The following is a 20,408-nucleotide window of genomic DNA, read 5'->3' as shown; positions in this document are numbered from 1 at the left end:
ATGGTAACTGAATCTTTGTAGTTCTGTGGCAAGACAGACATTTCAGCACATCTCTCCATCTCAGTCACTCACACTCTGACAGAAACTCCTTTTCTCCACAGGAGTGCAGCAGCAATTTATAGGCCTTGAAACTGGAATGCATTCAGCATTCAACAGCACTCAACATCCTTCATACTCCAGCTGGAACCATCCTGTCAGAAGAAGAGCAGGCTACAAACAGTCAGAGAAACTCTCCTACAAATGGCCCTTCTGACTTCGAGACCAGACTGTACATAGCTATTCCTTCCACACAGCACGTGATGCTATCATTACTTAATTCCACCTGATGAATTATGGTTGTTTCAAGACAACATGTTTGACAGCATGTTGATTAGCAAACAAGAGACTAAATATTTTTTGTCCTTATTGCTGTAAATTAAAAAAATCTATATTCCAAACGCAAGATGCAATCCAGGTTTACAAACAAAGCATACACAGTTACATACAACATCACCACAATGCTAAGCCAGATATTCTGGACAACAATCCAGTCAACGCAGCAGCTATGGCTTCTGCCACCAGTTCTCAAGTGTCTTGTACTTCTAAGGTGGATGCCTGGAAACGTTGAACAACAGCAGCTTAAAAGCAGAGTAAGAGAATGCCTTGCAAACTACCATGAAAGAAGCAGCTCCAATATGTAAAGTAGCAAAAGCTGAAAGACTAATACTACTCCTTACCTCCAGGTCACCTCCTGTGGGCCTCAACCAGTCTTTGTTCAGCTTCATGTAGTTACAGTTATAATGTAATATCAGAATCAAGAAATGCTGGCCAAATCTTTTACTTATACATCTTTTGTTCCTTGCAAGGCTCTAAAAATGGGTTGGGAAGGCAGACATTCTAAGTATGAGCAGACAGAGAAGTAACTACTAGTACACAAGATAGTTATATTCTCCTGTGAACCACTACAACTCTCCTACCCAACAGTCACGACTACTGACCAGCTTGACTGAAAACAAAACATGTACTTAAAACAAGAGGGTAGAGAGAGTGTTGCAAAGCAACACAGATGGGGGAACTCTCATTTTTAAGTGAGGAGGGGAGAAAAAAAAGTTAACAGATTACAGCAGACAGTCTGCTTTAACAGATTGCAAGAACAAAATGGCCATCTACTTTGTATTTAGGATGCTTCACATCTTTGTTTGGCACAAGAGGATAGTCTGATCTCATCCATACCAGGCTGTGACTGACAAGTACTGTGTGTTTACTATTAAATACTGTCTCAGCAACTGATGCATACACAATTGCTCAGACCTTACAAATTACAAGAATGAGCAATCCAAACAGACTAAGAAACAGGCCCAGGCTCCATTAGAGTTAACAAGATGGTCAGCCACAAATTTAAAAAGCCATTCTCATCATTAAAGCTAAGCACGTGACAAGGTGTACCACTTGGAGAAGTTTTCTGAGACTCTGAAAGGAATTACTATATTCTTGTTGGGTTTGGAAGTGAAAAAAGGAAAAACCCTGCAGTAATTGTTCCGAAAAAACTGCTGCAATAGCCAGTGTGTTTTCGAATTAGTAACGACCTATACTTGCTACAGCAGCACCCCATAATGGGTACTTCTAACTGAAAAATGTTTTAATTATGTGCTTCTTGACAGAAAGGAGAGGACATGCAATTAGTACAAGGTATTTCACATGTTTAGATGCCCAAGTATAACACCACTTATAGAGCAAAGGGACATTGTTTCATTAAAATGAAGTTTTGCCAAAAATTATGTGGAGCGATTCATTTGAACCACTCCCAGTTTCCTGTGCATGACTCCGAGACAATTCACATGCAATTAAGAATTCTAATTCTCTAGTAGCTCCATTCCCTAGTTCCTGAAAGCTTTAACTAAATTATTTTAGTGGAGTTGATTAACCCCAAACAGCAAACTCTTAAAGCGAGTCAGAAGTCAGTTTGCTTGGGGGACACATGTCAGAACAAGTCCTCCACGCCAAAAGTCAGTAGAGGGCACTGCGACACACCTACAAATTAATATTTTGATGCTCTTTCAGCCCTGAAAAATAGGCAAGACAGTCAGGAGAGAATTCTGCTGCAGCCAGAACAACTGCTGCACCTTCCAATCACCAGTCAAGAGAACAGGTATTCCTGATGGCTGCCCAAACACGACAGAACAGTTTCCTGGTCTTGCTGCAGACAGCACAGGATGTGCATAGCTCTCACATACACCAGAAGTCACCACACCAAAATTAAAACACTGCATAAATAATAGAGAACTTCAGGTCCTAACAGCTGTGTAGTAGTTAAAAATACGCCCATCCTTCTTACGGCATTTAAGGAAAAGGTAGCATACGCCTTCTGAACTCATGACACACAAGTCAGAAACAAGGACAGTGGAACGGGTGTGTCTGGAGAGAGACCAGGAAGGAAAACAAATCAAATAGAGAAAGACAGCATAATGGACACTGGGAGAAGAGGACAATGAGGGCAGTCTCAAGACCACTGAAATTAAGACCTCCCATGTCTACATCAACTTCTGTGCTTCTCATCTTCCTTTTCCGTAGGAATTTTGCTCTATTAGCAAAGCTAAACAATAGCCTTGAAGCTGTCCAAGTTCTCTTTGAACACTTCTCCCTTTCTGGGAAGCTGAACACTGGCAAACTAGTTAAGTCCCACAGATAGAAACATGGACACAAGAAGGCGGAGAGGATTCATAAATATTAAGGACTCCCTTTTTAGAAAAGATAATCAGGGCACACAAATGAGTGACCAACAGCAACCAGAAAGCCCAACAACAGAAATGCAATACACTGTCTTTTTTTGCCTCATGCAATAAATCTGTGGACAGCAGTAACTTTTCTCTTCAGTCCCTGTGCTATTTGTTAGGCCTAGAGAGGACTTAATCCTCTGTGCAAATACTGCCCTTTGCAATTTGCATGGGAAAAAAACCACTAGCTTCACACTAGCTTCACATGAACCTGGCCATTAGAAATTGATGTGCTCAGCATTGCTGATACTACCCTTAGGTAGAACCAAGGCAGTCTAAGTTGTTGCTAGAAGAAAAAAAAAAAAAAATCTGGTTGGTGCTTTTATGTAACAAAGTAGAAACAGGTTCAGCAGCTACATTTGATATACAGAAAGTCAGCATATGCCTCTCTCCTCTAGCGCTGGGTTATTGGTCATGGGAAGGCTACACTGACAAAGTGCAGGAACAGCAATTCTTCCCACAGCCTCTCTCTTCCAAACCAGTGTTGTCCTTTGCCAGTCCTGGAACACAATGCTCTGCATCACAAGTTTCAATCATCTGACAAGTCTCAGGGAGAGGGAGAAGGACTGCTACTTATCTAGGCGACTGGATCGCAGCAGGAACATGTGCGTGGCAGTATGAGAAAGCTTTCTGACAGCAAATAAAAGTTTTCAGATACAATGACACCAGACAGCTTGAGGGGATGTTTGTCACCAACAAAACAGGGAAATCCTATTACATCCTACTTTGGGTCATACACTCCTGCTACATCCTTGGCACTAATTCAGATGTTTGCTGGACTGCTTTGTGAGCAGATTCACTTCATTTGCCTGGCAAAAAGTCACACACAGCAAAGCTCACATCCAGTGACCCAATAAGCACCAGGGCCCCCACAGTCACAGAGCTATTCAGCAAGGAGCAGGAGGAAGACTCAGTTGCTCAAATATTACTCAATATTTACTAGGGAATATTACTCAAATTAACAAAACAACCCATCAGTTTCATGAAGGAACCATACAATGCCCAAGACAAAAAATGGCACTGGAGTTTACTCTTTCTCACATAGAACTTGGACAACATGCAAGACGTTACTTTTCACCTATGCAACTTTGACCCTTGGGCTGCCAACATTTCAGCTTGACAAAGACCAGCGCACAGTAACACCGTCAGTCTACCCCTTCATCAGCTGGGGACCCATACTCAACAGACCCGCATTTGATACTCCCAAGTCTTCTCGCCCTTTCAGCTCTGCCCCAAGTCAGAAAGAAAAACAGCTACCAAACAGACTTGGTAGGCTCACTGGGATCCAAGCAACGCTCACGGCTTCCGTGTGACGGGCACCAGCGGCCCGAGCTGCTTGGCGCTGCAGCCCTAGAACACGCTCACAGCGGGAGAGACACGGGGCGGTGACCAGGGGGGACACCCCGTGCCCACCAGGAGCCCGGTGCCGGCTGCGAGAGCTTCTGGGAGCTCAGCCACCCTCTCCGAGGCACCGCACAGCTCGGCTGCTGCCAGACCAGTGTCACCCCCGGGCAGAACCGTCCCTCCCGCTACCTCCCTCCTGCCCAGGCCGGGGCGGGGGGGAACGCGCTCTGAACTCACGACACGCCTAAGAGCGGAGCGGTTGAACGCAGCACCAAGCGGCCCCCGGAGACAGCCGCCCCGCACCCCACCTGCTCCGGGCGCGGCGGGAACAGGCCGCGCTGGGGCGGCGAGGCGGCCCCGCCGAGGCCCCAGGGCGGCCCCACGGGCTCCCGAGGGGCGCGCAGGAGCCCACCTGAGAGGAGCGGGGAAGAAGGGACAAGCGCGCCGCCGCCCTCCCGCCGCCGCCCCCAGCCCAACCCCGCCGACAGAAGCCCCGCGCCCACCCACGGGACGAGCCCCCGGCCCAGGCTGCTGGCTCCCCCCAGCCCCGCACTCACACGACGGCCCGGGAGATCATCCAGGAGACCATGGCGATGGCGGCGGCCGCGGCGCGTCCCTCACCGGGCCCGAGTGCCCGCGGCCCCGCCCCCTGGGCTCCGCGCATGCGCCCGGCGAGGGGCGGGGCGCGCGGGGTCCCGAGGCTGGCGGGGCCGCGAGTTCGAGGCTGGGGATGGGCCGGGACCGCGGGGGGAGCGGGGACAGGAGTAATTAGCTGGGAATGCTGTAAGACAGCCTTTCTCCCCTTCTCATTTCTTCCCGCCGGAGCGCAGCGACCACCTCTAGGCGGAAGGGCGGATCGAGGCGCTCGCCCCTCGCCTTTTCCTCGCGTTGCCTCCGTGCCGTTACCGCTGTGCCTTCCCCGGCCGCGGCGTTACCAGCCGCTGCCCAAGGCGGGACAAGGCAGTCACAGCACGACCTAGTCCGGGGACTCCTGACAAGCTGATGGTCGGGCAGGTCGGGACAGGCAGGAGGAGCTGCCTGCTCCCTGACACCCAATCCATCACAACCCGTCCCCACATACCAGCTCCACACTTCACGCAGAGCTGCTGCTACACGTAAAAGGGGAACGTGTTGCTGAAACAGACTGCCTCCTCTTTTCTCTGAACAGCAGGTGGTAGAAAGTTCTGCCTGTGCCATGACTGTCACCATTCACCCTTCCTCCCGTGACAACAGGAAGAGTTAGAGGTCTGTGTGCGGTCTAAGGGTTATGATCTGGTAGCAATAACAGAGACATGGTGGGACAGCTCACACGACTGGAATGTGGCCATGGATGGCTATGTGCTTTTTAGCAAAGATCGGTCGGTGAAGCGAGGTGGTGGAGTTGCTCTTTATGTGAGAGAGCAACTAGAATGTATTGAGTTTTGTACAGGGGCTGATGAGGGGCGAGTTGAAATTCTGTGGGTAAGAATTAAAGGACAGGGTAGTATGGGTGACACAGTTGTGGGGGTCTACTACAGACCTCCTGATCAAGATGAGGAAGTTGATGAGGCTTTCTACAGGCAGCTGAAAGCAGCCTCACAACTGCAGTCCTTGGTCCTCATGGGAGATTTTAACTATCCCGATATCTGCTGGAAGACTTATACAGCCAGCCTTTCACAGTCTAGGAGGTTCCTCCAATGCATTGATGACAACTTCTTAATGCAAATGGTGGATGAGCCGACTAGAAGAGGAGCGCTGCTGGATCTTGTGCTCACCAACAAGGAGGGCCTTATTGAAGCAGTGGTGGTCAATGGCAACCTTGGCTGCAGTAACCATGAGATGGTGGAGTTCAGGATCCTGTGTGGGAGGAACAGAATTTCCAGCAGGACCAGAACCCTGGACTTCTACAGAGCAAACTTCGGCCTCCTCAACCAATTGTTAAGGGAAGTCCCATGGGACAGAGTGCTAGAAGGTAAAGGGGCTCAAGATAGCTGGACAATATTCAAGGACCACTTCTTGCAAGCACAGCATCAGTGTGTCCCAATGGGTAGAAAATCTAGTAAGGGAGCTAGGAGACCAGCGTGGTTAAAAAAGGAGCTGCTGGGGAAACTCAAGTGGAAGAGGAAAATCTATAGATCATGGAAGGAGGGACTGGTCACTTGGGAGGAATATAGGAATGTTGTCAGGGAATGTAGGGAGGCAACTAGGAAAGCTAAGGCCTCCTTGGAACTTAACCTTGCAAGTCGGGTTAAGGACAGTAGAAAGGGCTTTTTCAAATACATAGCCAACAAAGCTAATACCAGAGGCAATATAGGCCCACTGCTGAATGAGGTGGGTGCCCTGGTGACAGAGGATATGAAGAAGGCAGAGGTGCTGAATGCCTTCTTTGCCTCTGTCTTTACTCCTGCAGGCTTTTCCCATGAGCCCCAGATTCATATAACCCCAGAAGTAGTCAAGATAGGTGAGGACATAGTAGATGAGGATTGGGTTAGGGATCAGTTGCATAATCTGGACATCCATAAATCGATGGGTCCGGATGAAATGCATCCAAGGGTGCTGAGGGAGCTGGCGGAGGTCATTGCTAGTCCACTCTCCATCATCTTCGGTAAGTCATGGGTAACTGGAGAGGTGCCTGAGGACTGGAGGATAGCAAATGTCACTCCAGTCTACAAGAAGGGCAAGAAGGAGGACCCGGGTAACTATAGACCGGTCAGCCTCACCTCCATCCCTGGAAAGGTAATGGAACAACTTGTCCTTGGCACTATCTCTAGACATATCAAGGAGATGGGGGTCATCAAGAGCAGTCAACATGGTTTTACCAAGGGTAAGTCATGTTTGACTAACCTCATAGCCTTCTATGAGGAAATTACTAGGTGGATAGATGATGGTAGAGCGGTAGATGTGGTCTATCTTGATTTCAGTAAAGCATTTGACACCGTCTCCCACAGCATCCTTGTAGATAAGTTGATCAAGTATGGGTTTGATGATCAGGCAGTGAGGTGGATCAAGAACTGGTTGAAAGGAAGAAGTCAGAGAGTTGTAGTCAACGGGGCAGAATCTAGTTGGAGGCCTGTGACTAGTGGAGTCCCTCAGGGGTCGGTACTGGGACCGGTGTTGTTCAATATCTTCATCAACGACCTGGATGAGGGCACAGAATGTACCCTCAGCAAGTTTGCTGATGACACCAAGCTGGGAGGAGTGGCTGACACACCAGAAGGCTGTGCTGCCATTCAGAGAGACTTAGACAGGCTGGAGACTTGGGCGGGGAAAAACCTGATGAAGTTTAACAAGAGCAAGTGTAGAGTTTTGCATTTGGGGAAGAAAAACGCCATGCACCAGTACAGGTTGGGGGCTGACCTGCTGGAGAGCAGTGTAGGTGAAAGGGACCTGGGGGTCATGGTAGACAGGAGGATGACCATGAGTCAGCAGTGTGCCCTTGTGGCTAAGAAGGCCAATGGCATCCTGGGGTGTATTAGAAAGAGTGTGGTTAGTAGGTCAAGAGAGGTTCTCCTCCCCCTCTATTCTGCATTGGTGAGGCCACATCTGGAATATTGTGTCCAGTTCTGGGCCCCTCAGTTCAAGAAGGACAGGGAAGTGCTTGAAAGAGTCCAGCACAGAGCCACAAGGATGATTAAGGGAGTGGAACATCTCCCTTATGAGGAAAGGCTGAGGGAGCTGGGTCTCTTTAGTTTGGAGAAAAGGAGACTGAGGGGGGACCTCATCAATGTTTACAAATATGTAAAGGGTGAGTGTCAAGACGATGGAGTTAAGCTTTTTTCAGTGAAGACCAGTGATAGGACAAGGAGTAATGGATACAAGTTGGAGCATAGGAGGTTTAAGATGAATATCAGGAAAAATTTTTTTACTGTAAGAGTGACAGAGCACTGGAACAGGCTGCCCAGAGAGGTTGTGGAGTCTCCTTCACTGGAGACATTCAAAACCCGCCTGGACGCCTTCCTGTGTGATGTACTCTAGGTGACCCTGCTCTGGCAGGGAGGTTGGACTAGATGATCTTTCGAGGTCCCTTCCAACCCCTAGGATTCTATGATTCTATGATTCTATGAACAGCCAAGGCAGCAGCCCCAGGCGAGCGATGCTGCTGCTGCCGCTCAGCAGGCAGGGCAGGGAAAGAGGAGGGGGTTGTTTTCTGCCATTCCTGGGGACTCTCACCCCGAATGACATGACAAGGTCAGCGTCACAACCCGCAGCAGAAATTAGTTCTTCAAATGTCTTTAAGTAAGGATAATACGTAGCTTCCCTGCCTGCCATGCAGCGAGAAGGAACAGCTTCATCTTTGCAAACTATTCTTATCCAGATGAGGGGTGTGAGATGAGTGCAGGATGGTTTCTGTTCTGTAGGCAAGCACCAGAATTCCTCACCTCCTCAAACCACCAAAACCCAGCCCCAGGCATCTTCCCTCCTATGCAGCCTTCAAACAAAACTTGTAAGGTCAAAAGGCTGAAAGGGACTTGGGAAAGAAATAAGAGGGTAAATACATTAACATGGAACACTTCAACAATGACAGTGTTTGCTATAGTTGTATACTGTGAAATGCAAAGCTTGAAGTAGGAAAGTACACAATAGTTTAAAAATAAACTTTATTTTTACCATGCACGGATTTGGGTCTTGAAAAATAGTGATGTTGGCTATCTTGGGTCTCTCCTCACCTTGGCCTCTGCAGGGGGTAACCAACGCAGGAAGAAGTAGAGAGGAATTCATTTGTGGGCAGTTTAAAGTACAGCCCTCTTCAATCTTATTTTTGAAACAGGCCTAACCTGAATGCATTCTTCCTTGCAGTCAGTGAAAGGAGCAAACTGAACCACTGCTTCCATGCCCCTGGAATAACAAACCTCTCCAGTGGCAGACTGTACAAAGCAAGCTTGCGCAGCGAAGCATTCATAATATAAATTACTTGGGAAAGATTACATTTTAGAGTCCAGTTCTGTAAACCCCAGCACAGAGGCAGATCCTGCTGCCTGCATAACACTCCGCTGAAGTTTGTAGCATTCCAGCCCATCTAGAGCAAACTGCAAACCCTGGTTTATAGCATGTTAAACAAGTACACAATAGATCTTTTGACTGCAAGCTATTTTGTGTTTGATACTATCTCAGAGAACAATTCCAGGAAAAGACTGATACTCTGTTTTACTATCAGATAGTGTATACATTAATTCCATAGCTACATATTTTATTTCATATGGAGTATGTTTAAGAGGAAAAGCCACTCTTTATTTTGTATAAAGGCATTTATTTTTCTTGTGTTTGTTGCCATGGCAATACTGTCTCCAGCAGAAAGCTAAATTTACATTCAAAGAGGCCTTTTTTTTTAAAAGGTAAAGGCAGATGGCTCCTAAGAGTAATATATCTTGCTAAGAGGATTATGCTTTATTTCATAAAATGTTTTGAGACTTAATTTGGTGCAAGAAGCTGGGTGGTGTTTGCTGGGCCTCCAACATACAGGCACAAGGATGCCACATGGATTTCCCTGTATTCCAGTTCCCACAACATGATAATCAACACTCCTGCACAGCAGAAACACAGGGAGCAGCATGGCAATTAAATCCATGCCATGTACTTATTCAAACCTGGGGTGTCTTACTCATATGTCTGTCTATTTTTATGTAAGAAAGAGACTTACAGCTATCTCATTATAGGATATTTTTAAGCCCCCACAAAAGCCACTTAATATAGATAAAAGTTGCCTTAAATAGTTTTAACAGTGCTTGGAAAATCACTTGTGAAGTTCACCTGCCCATGATTTTCTTTGAACTTCTTTGGTATAGCACAATGTATGCATAGCAACAATAATGTTTAACTTCCTCCTCCTTAACAGGTAAACAAAACATTTTCCCTGCTTTGCAGCTGTGGAAACAGCAGTTGAGCAACATTTAGGAAGACACTAGCTGGTTTCTGATAGAGCATTTGATGCTGACTGTGGGATTTGGCCCCCTGCATTAGGAGGATGAGCTCCCCAAAGACCACTTCCATGTAGCTCCCAAAAAAGCACCTCTGTTAGTCATGGTGCTGGGCTTTTCTGAACTTTGCTGTTTTACACATCTTTTCTAAACAAGCTTTGACTATAGAAAAACTTGAAAAAATTACAGAATTCTTTCTATTACTGAATCTTAACCAGAGATGTTGGTTATTTTTGAGCCAGAATATGGAACAGAGGATACAGTTTATTTGATGAAGCAACAGAATACAGAATGGGTGAAGATTACTGTTTCTTAGCATGTGCTAAGCTGGTGTGATTCCCATATCTGTTTATTAATGAACATGGTTGAAATTTATGGTTTATGCTACCTTCAAGTATTTGACTCCTCACGTATCTTCCCTATTCATGAAGTCAAAGGCAGGCTCTGATCAATTAACAGCCCACTGGTTCTACTTCCTTACTGGGATTCCATCTGAGAGCAATTGTTGGGCAACACTGGAAATGTTATTAAATCAAAGCAGCCAACGCTTTCGCACAAAATTCTAGACATGCCACTTCTTGCTCACATGTGTGTTCCAGCCTCCCCGTGCAACATCCTGCTGGGGAACATGGCAAAAACAGCTGTGTCTTAAGTGATTATTTTTTTCCAATACAGAGACAGACAGTGTACCAAGAGGCCATAAGTTAACTTTTTTCAGAAACATGTTTGTGTGAAATTTAACACTCCAAATTAGGAATGTGAAAGAACCAAATTACTGAAAAAGGAAAAGTTTTTAAAAATGAAGAAATGTCCATTTAATCTAGTAGGTTTAACCACTGTTGTTCTCATAGCTTTGTTACACAGTCTGACATTCCTTTTCAAGCTCTTGCTTCTATATCAACAAATAAAATCATTAGAATTTTCATAATTTCTTCTCATGTTAGCAGACATACCTGCTAATGCAAAGCCTGAAAACTCAGAAAGCAGCAGGAGCAAGATGTTAAATTAATGGGTTGGGGGGGGGGTGTTTCTTGAAGGAATTTTCCTGGGGTCCTATTTCAGTTAGTGCTGTATTTTAAGCAGTACAGAATTCGGAGTTAAGGCATCCAGCTGGGGTTCTGTGATGACTAAACTGCATAGCAGAGGTAAGTCTTAGCAAGCAGAGAAGTCAGCAAATGCAAGATCAGACCCAGGGATTATTTTATTTTCTTCCCAAGACTACAAAAGAAAGAGATATAGCACTGCTAAATCAGTAAGTTATAGGTCAGGGAAAGCAGATAAGGCCAAGACTGAAAGAAATCCAGAACAGCCCTGTCAATACAAAGCCAAAGCATTCCTGTCACCCCAGCACTAGCCTGCTTTGACTGCAGCATGAGAGCATAGAACCAGGAAATTATGACAGAATCCAATTAGCCTGATTAAAAGTACAAATATTAAGAGGGTACTCTGCTTACTTTTTTATTAAAAAAAAAGTCATCACTCTGTGAAAAGGCTGTGCAACAGTGGATTGGTTGTGTCAATTTTTAAAGACTGGTTGCAATGGGTTAAATACCCCCTGGTCTTTGTTTCTTGGCAGAAACCTAAGAGCACCCCTTACAATTTTTTTTAAGGGAAATGTAATCTAAAGAGGAAGGGGAAAGTTCACAACTGCTCCATCTGAGACTTTCTCCTGGCAGCAGTTGTATGTCCATCCTACATTATTGCTTCCATTTGGAGTTGAAAGCATATGAGATGCAGCCCCTCAAGGGCAAGCAGAGGCCACAAAGGAACTGATTTCCACATCATCAAGAATACCTGAGACAGCCTCACAAAGCAGCAGTGCCACACCTGTTGCTCCCCTCCTTCTGTATCCAGAAGCTATAGACAAATGTTTTTGACATGTATTGCACATGGGCCTGCAAATATTATTGTGTAGGTAGGTATAACTACACACCAGGATTAGACACCCCTGCATTTCAGCAGCACAGTCCACTCAACAGGTTTGCATAGTTTATTCTTCCCTGTTCCCAAGCAGACTGGCATTAAAGCTGTTAACTTATTCAAAAGCTGCAGCTGGATGTCACAGTAAGTACATGCCTCTCTCCTGAGAGCAAACCCCATTGTAAATGATGGGCTACACATCCTCTGGCATCCGGTGACCCACCCTCTCCCTGGGTTTTGAAATCTGTATACTGAGACAGAGACCAAAGCCACATTTCTTCCTGTCTGGGTAATATCGTGTCAGCTATATTCCATCCCCACTTGTGATGCATCACATTTAATAATTATAGCAATCTGTTGGAGATCTTTTTTTTTTTTTTAAATACACTTTCTACTTTTGATGTTTCTGATCACTATGGAAACCTTATGCTATTTTATAGTCTGCTGACTAAACTCATATGCACACCAGCTGCATTTTATCAGGGAACAACATTTGCCTTTTGAACTGGCTGATAGATTTTACTTGAAATGAAGGAGACATACATTCTTTGGCAACACTTAGAACCTTGTTCAGCACAATATCCATTTGCACAAAGTCATAGCCTCCAGCTAAACAGTGCACCACCCCAAGGCTATCAGTCCAGAAGAGGCAGAAGAAAATAGAACCAGAAAGGACCCCAAGTTTATCTGCTGCATAACAGACCCAGGATCACCCACTGTCATTTGGACAGATACCTTGTTCTACCTGTTCCTGAAGTCTGTCAGCAGAGATTACACACCTTTTCTTAGGTATTTTTTCTAGTTCTTCATTATCCTACTGGGAAACTTTTCCTTATATCAAAGTTAAGCTGAGTCAAGGGGTATTTGGGAGTTTTCATCATGTCTCCCCCAAAAATGGAAGGAAAACTTCATTTCCCTTTGCAGAAACTTTTAAAACTGAAACCAGTACTTGAGCTATCACATCTTTCCTTGAAGAAACAACCCTAATATGACACGTTTTCTAGATATTTAGATTCCCTTTATTACATCCCACCCCCTACCGAAATGCAGAGCTCAAACACTCCCCCTCCAGAGGAGCTTAATCAGAACCAAGAGCTGAAGGACTCCATCATACATTACCCAGCAAGTCAAAAGGCTGCCAGTAAAGGACAGTTGGCTATCAGGTTTCCCTTTCTTTTCCTCCCTCTTCCACCCTTCCAAGGCAGCACAGCACAATTAGCTGGGAGAGCTACACCAGGAGACCACTGCTGTGAGCCAGGATAGCAATTCTACGTACAACCGAAAGTCAGTCTTCTGCCAGCTGACTTCACTATGCCTTCCTTGTTCATCCTAAAACAGGTCTAGTCAAAACTACTGACCAACAGATGCATTTATGGAAGCTTTTCTTATACAATATCCTATTTTTATCTTATATTGGAGCAATGTTTTCTATTTCTTCATTGGTCAAGTTCCTTTTCTCCCAATAATTGCCTCTGCATTCTCCTCTGAATAGAGAAAGGCTTTGTTTTAAGTGACAAAGAGCTTTTTTGCACTCTCCACAATAATTTATGCATGCTTAAGTCACCTTTCAATCTCTTGACAAATTAAACCGCAAGCTTCTTTAAATTACTTTTTTTCCTAGTCCCTAAATGCTTTATAGTGAATTCTAGCTCTAACCCACATTTTTTCCAGTACTTTCATATACTGAACATTTTAGCTGGTTCATTCTTTAGGACTTCAAATGGCATAAGATAACAAATCTGCCATCTACCTTTTAGTCTTATGAATAGAGGTAACAAAAGGTTATCTTTTTACCACTCCACCATATTGGGCAGTCACATTTCGTTGTTTGTCATCTTTGATCCAGGCATGTTTCTTGCCTGCTGCTTCTTAATACTCTGACTATGGGTCTGAAGGCTTTGTTGATTCTCCCTGTTCTTGGAGGGCTCACCTTTCTTTAATACAGCAAAATATACTTTGCTTTAAAGAGACAAGGTAATTAAGCACTTCCACAGGGATGCTGCCCTTTCTTGTTGCAAGTTAAATGGGTTAGCAAAAGTCTCCCAGGAATCTTCAGCCCCCCCAGGGAAGAGGGAGCTCAGATGGACCCCAAAGACACAGATGGATATGAGCACCCTTTTGTCCTCACTCCTGTGAGCAGCACAAGGACTCAGATACTGATTGTCCTCCCTTCCTCCACACCTCTAACAAAGCCTCCCAGGCTTCTCCTAGGGTCTTTTCAGAGCTTAAGGTTTCTATGGTATAAAGTACAATCAACAGTATCATCCGCCCTTATATTGTATCTAACTTTCAGTCTCAAGGCTTCTAGAGGCAACTTTCACTTCCATTCTGCAGGAAACAAGCCCTTGCTTCTTACTACACAGAGAGCCACTGAGGTCAGCACTGAGGGAAAAAGCTACATGGCAAAAAGTTCGGCTTTTTTGTTTGCTTGCTTGTTTAGCAGTGCTAAAACTAGCAGTTACGCACAGCAAAATATCTCTGTTGGTCCACAGGTCCCGTATTTTAAATGGAAACCATTTGTTTCTGTTTCAGAAAAATCTTTCCCATCTTCTGCAGCAAGGAAGCCACCCATTAGTTCTTTCCCCTGTTATTTAAACAGGGCATTACCAACTAACAGGGTCCATTTCTATGTAGTCTTTTATTCTTAGAATACAGGCACAAGCTGCTTAGGACATTAGCAATAATTGTCAAAGGCTTGAAGCCTCTCTGGGGAGCAGGGGGAGGCTTACACAGGAATTTTGTGCACTGCTGGAAATCCCTACCAGTGTGTTACGCTGTACTCACTTCAGAAGGCAGTTTGAAGATGTGGCTCATACCAGGAACTCTGGCACCTTCTCTTTCCAAACAGTCTTTTAGCTCTTAGGAAAGTTGACCCTGAAAAATGGAGCACAGACAGTCTTACAGCCTGTCTAGACATTCTGGATGCTGAATGTTTAATGTCTTGGTATAACATAGCTGGAATATAGCAGTGGAAATTGATGCAGGCAGGAAAAACAATAGGCAGAACTTCTGGTTTAACAGGCATAAATACACTGGTGCTGTATCTGCTCTAAGCTGGTAGTCTGCAGGAGGCTAGGGAGCAATTATCTACATTATATCAAGGAAGCTCTGTCTAGACAAATCAAAACTTCTTCCCACAAGAGTTTTACCCTCTTTTGCATACCCCTTGTCTCCTAGAATTCACTTGGAAGAACCTGCAGCCATCAGAAATTGACACTGAAAGGCACTGTCCAGCAAGTCAATGATGAGAATCAGGAGTTGGTTTGTTATAGCATCCTTTCCCACTATGTTCCTGCATAGACCCAGTCCTTTCACATGCTTTTTTCCATTCTCTCTCCCATGTTTTGAAAAACAATCCACCAAGATACATGAAACCAGAAGTAACACCAAAAAAAAAAAAAAAAAAGGACAAAAAAAACCCAAACAAAACCAAATCCAAAGTGGAACCCAAAACTCAGGAACCTTAGTACTCTCTCAAGTACTTAGGACCATTAACTCCACAAATGATGGAGGCTCAACAATTAAGAGCGTTGATCAGTTGAACTGAGAAACATGAAGTCTCCTTTATGGTTTCAGTATCTATAAAGTTTATGTGGTTGACGCACTGGGTTCTCAGATACCAATCAAATACCCAAATGCCATCATCCTTGTCATAGAAAAAGTCTTGTAGCTCATGCAAATGCTGGAAAGAAGATGTTAATTTCTTCCCTTACCTTATTTCTTGCATCGCAGCTGTAACCACCCCTGAAGTCTCTTTTCTCAGTGACATCAGTCTTCCATATGGATTAGCAGTTACCACCAAATTTGTGATTTTGGACCCTTTCTTGTATTTAAAAAGTTCCCTTAAACAACATGAAACACAAGCATTTAATTGCTGGAACAGAACTTAGAGGGTTCAAAGCAGGCTAAGACATAAGAAAACTGGAGTCAGCTGGAGGCTTTGAGGTGGTGCTTATTATAACCGTTTCCTTGAACTTCCATTTCATCCTTCTGTTGTCAGTAATTTCAAACAAGAAAGACAGCAGATTTGCATTATATTTGGGCATGAGAGTCCCAAATTACAGGCTTAATAAGAGCCATTTGAGGCTTCTTCCTGTAAAGGGAACATCCCTCCAGTCCAGGACATCAACACAGCCATGCAGGCTGGCTCACTACCTGCCTTGGACCTTGACCTTTCTGAATCATCAAAAATGAAGTGCTGTGCAGTCACCTAAAGTCTGCTTCAGGTAAATAGCATCACTGGCATCATAAAGCCAGCAGAAATGACTCGCTGGCCTTTTCTGAAGTCCGGGTTACACATAGTGCCTCTAGACACAGACTAGCTTGTGCTGGGGAAGCTTCTGCACACTGTATTCTCTCATTGCAGTTACAATTGCAACTTGATGTTTTATAATTTGGGGTAATCTTTCTTCAGATGTGGTCAAGTAATGAATATTCCCATGTAGTTACTGCCACGACTCAGTAATACCAGATAGAAGTTTTCTGGAAACAGCATTTTGATTAAAAGGGAAGAGATGACAGGTAGGGGAAAAATAAAGGACTGATATACAAGGATTTATCTTCAATTACTATTCTTCCTTTTGCCTCCCTTCAGCTACTTCTAATATTAGAGATAAACAAGAATTCTGACATATTACTCTTTAAGCAACAACAGTATCTAAATATAGAAAGGGTAACAGAGTCCTGGCACCCATTAGCTTCTTGGATTTAGGGCTTGATCATGAGCACAAGCCCAGCTTCAGACCACTCACCAAAAGGAGGTAGGTCACCCACAGATCTGTGCAGTCTGAGTTCAGGTCTGCGTCCTGGCAACCACCTGCAGACATCTTACTAAAATTTCTGCAACAGGCGTTGTAATAAGACCCTTTTTTAAATATTACAAATCTGTACACCTTAAAGCAGATTGTTCCTTAGGATTCCTGCATATCATCCTATGAAATGTTATGGGACAGGAACAGATAAATCCCTGTATAGATAAGCGCTTGAAAAGACTGATATCTTACAATTAATAGAAACTTCAGGCCCAGAAATCATATGCAACAGTAAAAAAATTATACAGAGAAATGACAGAGTGTCAGTTACACCGGGAACAGGAGCAGTGCAGGTATCTGCAGCTACTGAGAACCGAGCACATCTTTCTCTGCTATTCCTTCTTTTCAAGAATGTTTTTTTCTAATTAAATATGTTTACTGTGAATGAAACTGCAGCTGCAGAGCATGCACTTTTCTAAGTTTTAGACATTTACCTGTAGTTAGGACTTAGCTCAGGGAGAGAGATAACTCCCTGGTGTGTACACCACAGCAGCTGCTCTGTGCTTGCACCCACAGAGCTGATGTGCTGAAGACAAGAGAGCTACCTGCTGGCTGAGCTTCAGCAACTGAGGCAAGGAGAGCCCATCTCTGCCTCTAGTTTTTCCAGTCTAAGGTCACGAGCACTACAGGAGAGAGGGACAACCTGAGCAGCTGCAAGGATGCTGACACAGTGAGCAGGCAGTGCTGCTGGGATGGGAACCCAAGTAAGATAACTTGGGAGCATTGATCTGTAATGCTAATTGGATGCCCTTGGAACCACAAAAATCAATAATGAATGTATAATATAGGCCTTGTTAATAAGCAGGGTGTTACTAATACAAATACGAGCAGTTGGCTGGAATCTTTTATGATGCTGGAGTAAAGAAAGAGCCAGCCTCTTCTCATGGGTGTCCAATGAAAGGACAAGAGGCAATGAGCACAAACAAATACAGGAAATCCCATTTCAGCTTTAGAAAATGCTTTTTCCTCTGTGATGTTGAACACTGGAACAGGCTGTCCAGAGAGACCTTGAGGTCTACAGCTTTGCAGATATTAAAAACTTGACCGACCATGGCCCTGAGCAGCCTGCTGTACATGGCCCTGCTCTGAGCAGGAGGGTCAGACTAGACAGTCTCCAGAGGTCCTTTCCAACCTCACCTGGTCCATGACTCTTGAGACAATTTCAATTAAACCACACAGGAACAACCAAGCACAATCTTCTGCTCTTAAGTCCAAGAAGATAAGCAAGTCCCTTCTTGTCTTTCTGCTTCTGTAGGTCTGTACCTTTTCAGATTGCCATTATGAGATGTAATGTCTCATTATAGCTCTTGCAATAAGGGCAGACTTAAATCAATTCCTTTTCCAGGGCCAATTTTGAGCATAGCCTGAACAAATGTGACAGGCAGACCTTGGAACACTCCTAATGAGAACAGTAAATTAATCGAAGAAGTTACTGGCTCAGTAGAAAATTTGTGATGGTTTTAATTGGGAAAGCAGTGCCAGGAAAAAGAAGAAAGTCCTGTTGCTTGATCAGCATGAAGTCAGTAGCATACATCCTGTGCCATCCAATGCTATGAAATATTATGAAAAACCTCACCAAAGAGGTAAATATTGTTAAATAATAGTTATTATTGCATTGCAGGGCACAATTAACACCAATTTGTTAGCCTTTCCTGTCACAAAGACTCAACAAGACAGGCAGCTGGAATATAGGAAAGAAACCTGTGTATTGGTGTTAATCCAATTTGGAGCCAGTTTTCTGGCAGATGGAAAGAAGAATTAGCATCACACAAAAACAGCCACCAGACAAGTTTGTCAAATGGTAGTTAGTACATGTGATAGTAATTTATACAAATTTGATACCAAACAACTATGCTTAATGATCTAAAAAATATAAGGAAAGTACTACAGTTATATGATGAAAATGCAAAGGAATTCAGTTGGCAGAATAATAAGAGAATTAGGCTAAGGCAGAAAGAAGTTGAGGAGAAAGGATACTACAGAACCGAAAGGCCAAAAAGAAAAGTTAGCTAAAAGAACATTTTTAAAAGTGATTATGAGCTCTTATTTTTATGTCACTTTCAGAACGACCCACACAACTTCCTATTTTCTTTTCCAGACAGAAAAGCAGCCATAAATAACATTGCAAATCATTTTTCCTAACTAGTGCATGGTTTCATGAGGGCTAAACTCAGGTCTTTCTCACCTCATCTTTAGAGTTTTCCTAAACCCCAAAGCTTTTCACTAGCTGTTCATTGTGTAGCAGCATGATAAGCCATTTTTTTACCATAACTATTACCTATTTTGGTTACATGACTATAAAGAATACCAACACCCAAGTGATTTCAGTCTAAAGCTGCTGGCAAGCTTTCAACCCCTGCCTCTAAAGGGTTCAGCTGTCAGTTAATTCAAAGAAGGTCTATACCTTTACTTCAGTGCTAAATATATCCTATTATTTTCATCAGTAGGGGTATCTACTCATAGCCATCTACTTAAACACCTTTCATCCAACACAGAAAGAAGCTCACCTACAAGGTTCTGGCAGATAAAAGTCTACTGTAGAAGCAATAACTGCCTTTGTTCTCAGAGTTGCTGTTTGAGGTTTGTTTGTTGTGTTTTTTTTTTTTTACTTTTTATCATTGCTCACCTGCTAATCTTGGAAACTTACTAGTTGTAAAAAACATAGAAATAGCCAAGCCTTCACCAGTAGGTAAAAACAATAAAAATGCTCACACACTGGATAACTCACCAAATTAGTGACCCAGCAGACTATGGGAAAGAACCAAGCATTTCTATACACAGGATCAAACTGCTACCTAATACACTACAAACAGTAGCAAACAACTTACTGGACTTTATACAGATTAGGTGCAAGTGGGAGGAACCAATACTGGAAGTAAAGGCTCCTGGAAAGGTGATTAATTACCTTTTAATGATGATTGGCTTCAGGTTTTTTGAGTGAGTTGTTGACAGGAGAAAGGAATATTGCTGCTGGGAGCAGCCCAGCAAACAGTAGGTCTTTTCAGGAGGAAATGCAGCATTGTGGGGCTACTTAGGCTCTGAACATGCCTGATCTCTTCTGGATTTTATTCTGTAAGCAGATCTGATCAATTGATTAAGAATTTGTTCTCAGTTCTGGCTCTTTCTTCCAGGCATTACATCTTCTGTTGTCCTAGGAGAGCTCTGGTAGGGTCTTATTCCTGAGATGTGTCAAAGCCTCAAGCTGGCACCAGCAGCTCGCTGAAATGTAGGGAAGAAACCTGAATGGAGATCTAATATTTCTGGGTTTGCCACAGCAGAGCCACAAACGTTGTCACACTGCTGCTGTCTGTGGTGCCCTTGCTCTCAGTGCTTGCATTTGCACCGAGTGACCATTAGCCCAGCTTGAAGAAACTGAGAACATTTTCCTCCAAGCACATTCAAAGAGGTTGTTTTAGATGGAGACATTATCTGATAAGGCTAAAGTAGGGCCCTGAAGTTCCACCTGAGGAACTGAGTCTGTAGGTATTCAGGGAAAGATGGAGATTAACTGGCAGCCTTATTATCTCTATTGTCCACCTGCTCTTTACCTCTGTAGGGTATAAACTACTCAGGATTGGGAGGGGCTGTTTGGTACCAAGGTTAGTGCTGGTCTAAAGATGCTCTGCCCTCCGGCTGCACTTAATTCTAGCAGAAAGCAGTGGCAGCTGGTAAAGGTGGTGCCACCC

The 20,408-nt window shown here is 44.1% G+C and overlaps 1 protein-coding gene across 1 annotated transcript in view; it reads right to left on the bottom strand.

The window, feature by feature from the left end:
• REEP3 (receptor accessory protein 3) overlaps positions 1 to 4,736 on the bottom strand; it is a 41,212-nt gene extending 36,476 nt beyond the window's left edge. The window contains exon 1 of the mRNA XM_051618650.1: positions 4,655 to 4,736. Within this exon, the coding sequence (XP_051474610.1) occupies positions 4,655 to 4,686 (32 nt within the window). The 5' untranslated portion in view covers positions 4,687 to 4,736. The remainder of the gene's footprint in view (positions 1 to 4,654) is intronic.
• Positions 4,737 to 20,408: the final 15,672 nt, after the last annotated feature.

Source organism: Apus apus, chromosome 4 (genome assembly GCF_020740795.1).
Source record: "Apus apus isolate bApuApu2 chromosome 4, bApuApu2.pri.cur, whole genome shotgun sequence".
Classification (NCBI taxonomy): Eukaryota; Metazoa; Chordata; class Aves; order Apodiformes; family Apodidae; genus Apus; species Apus apus.
The sequence above is the reverse complement of the archived record's forward strand: the minus strand, read 5'-3'. Positions and strand labels throughout refer to the sequence as shown.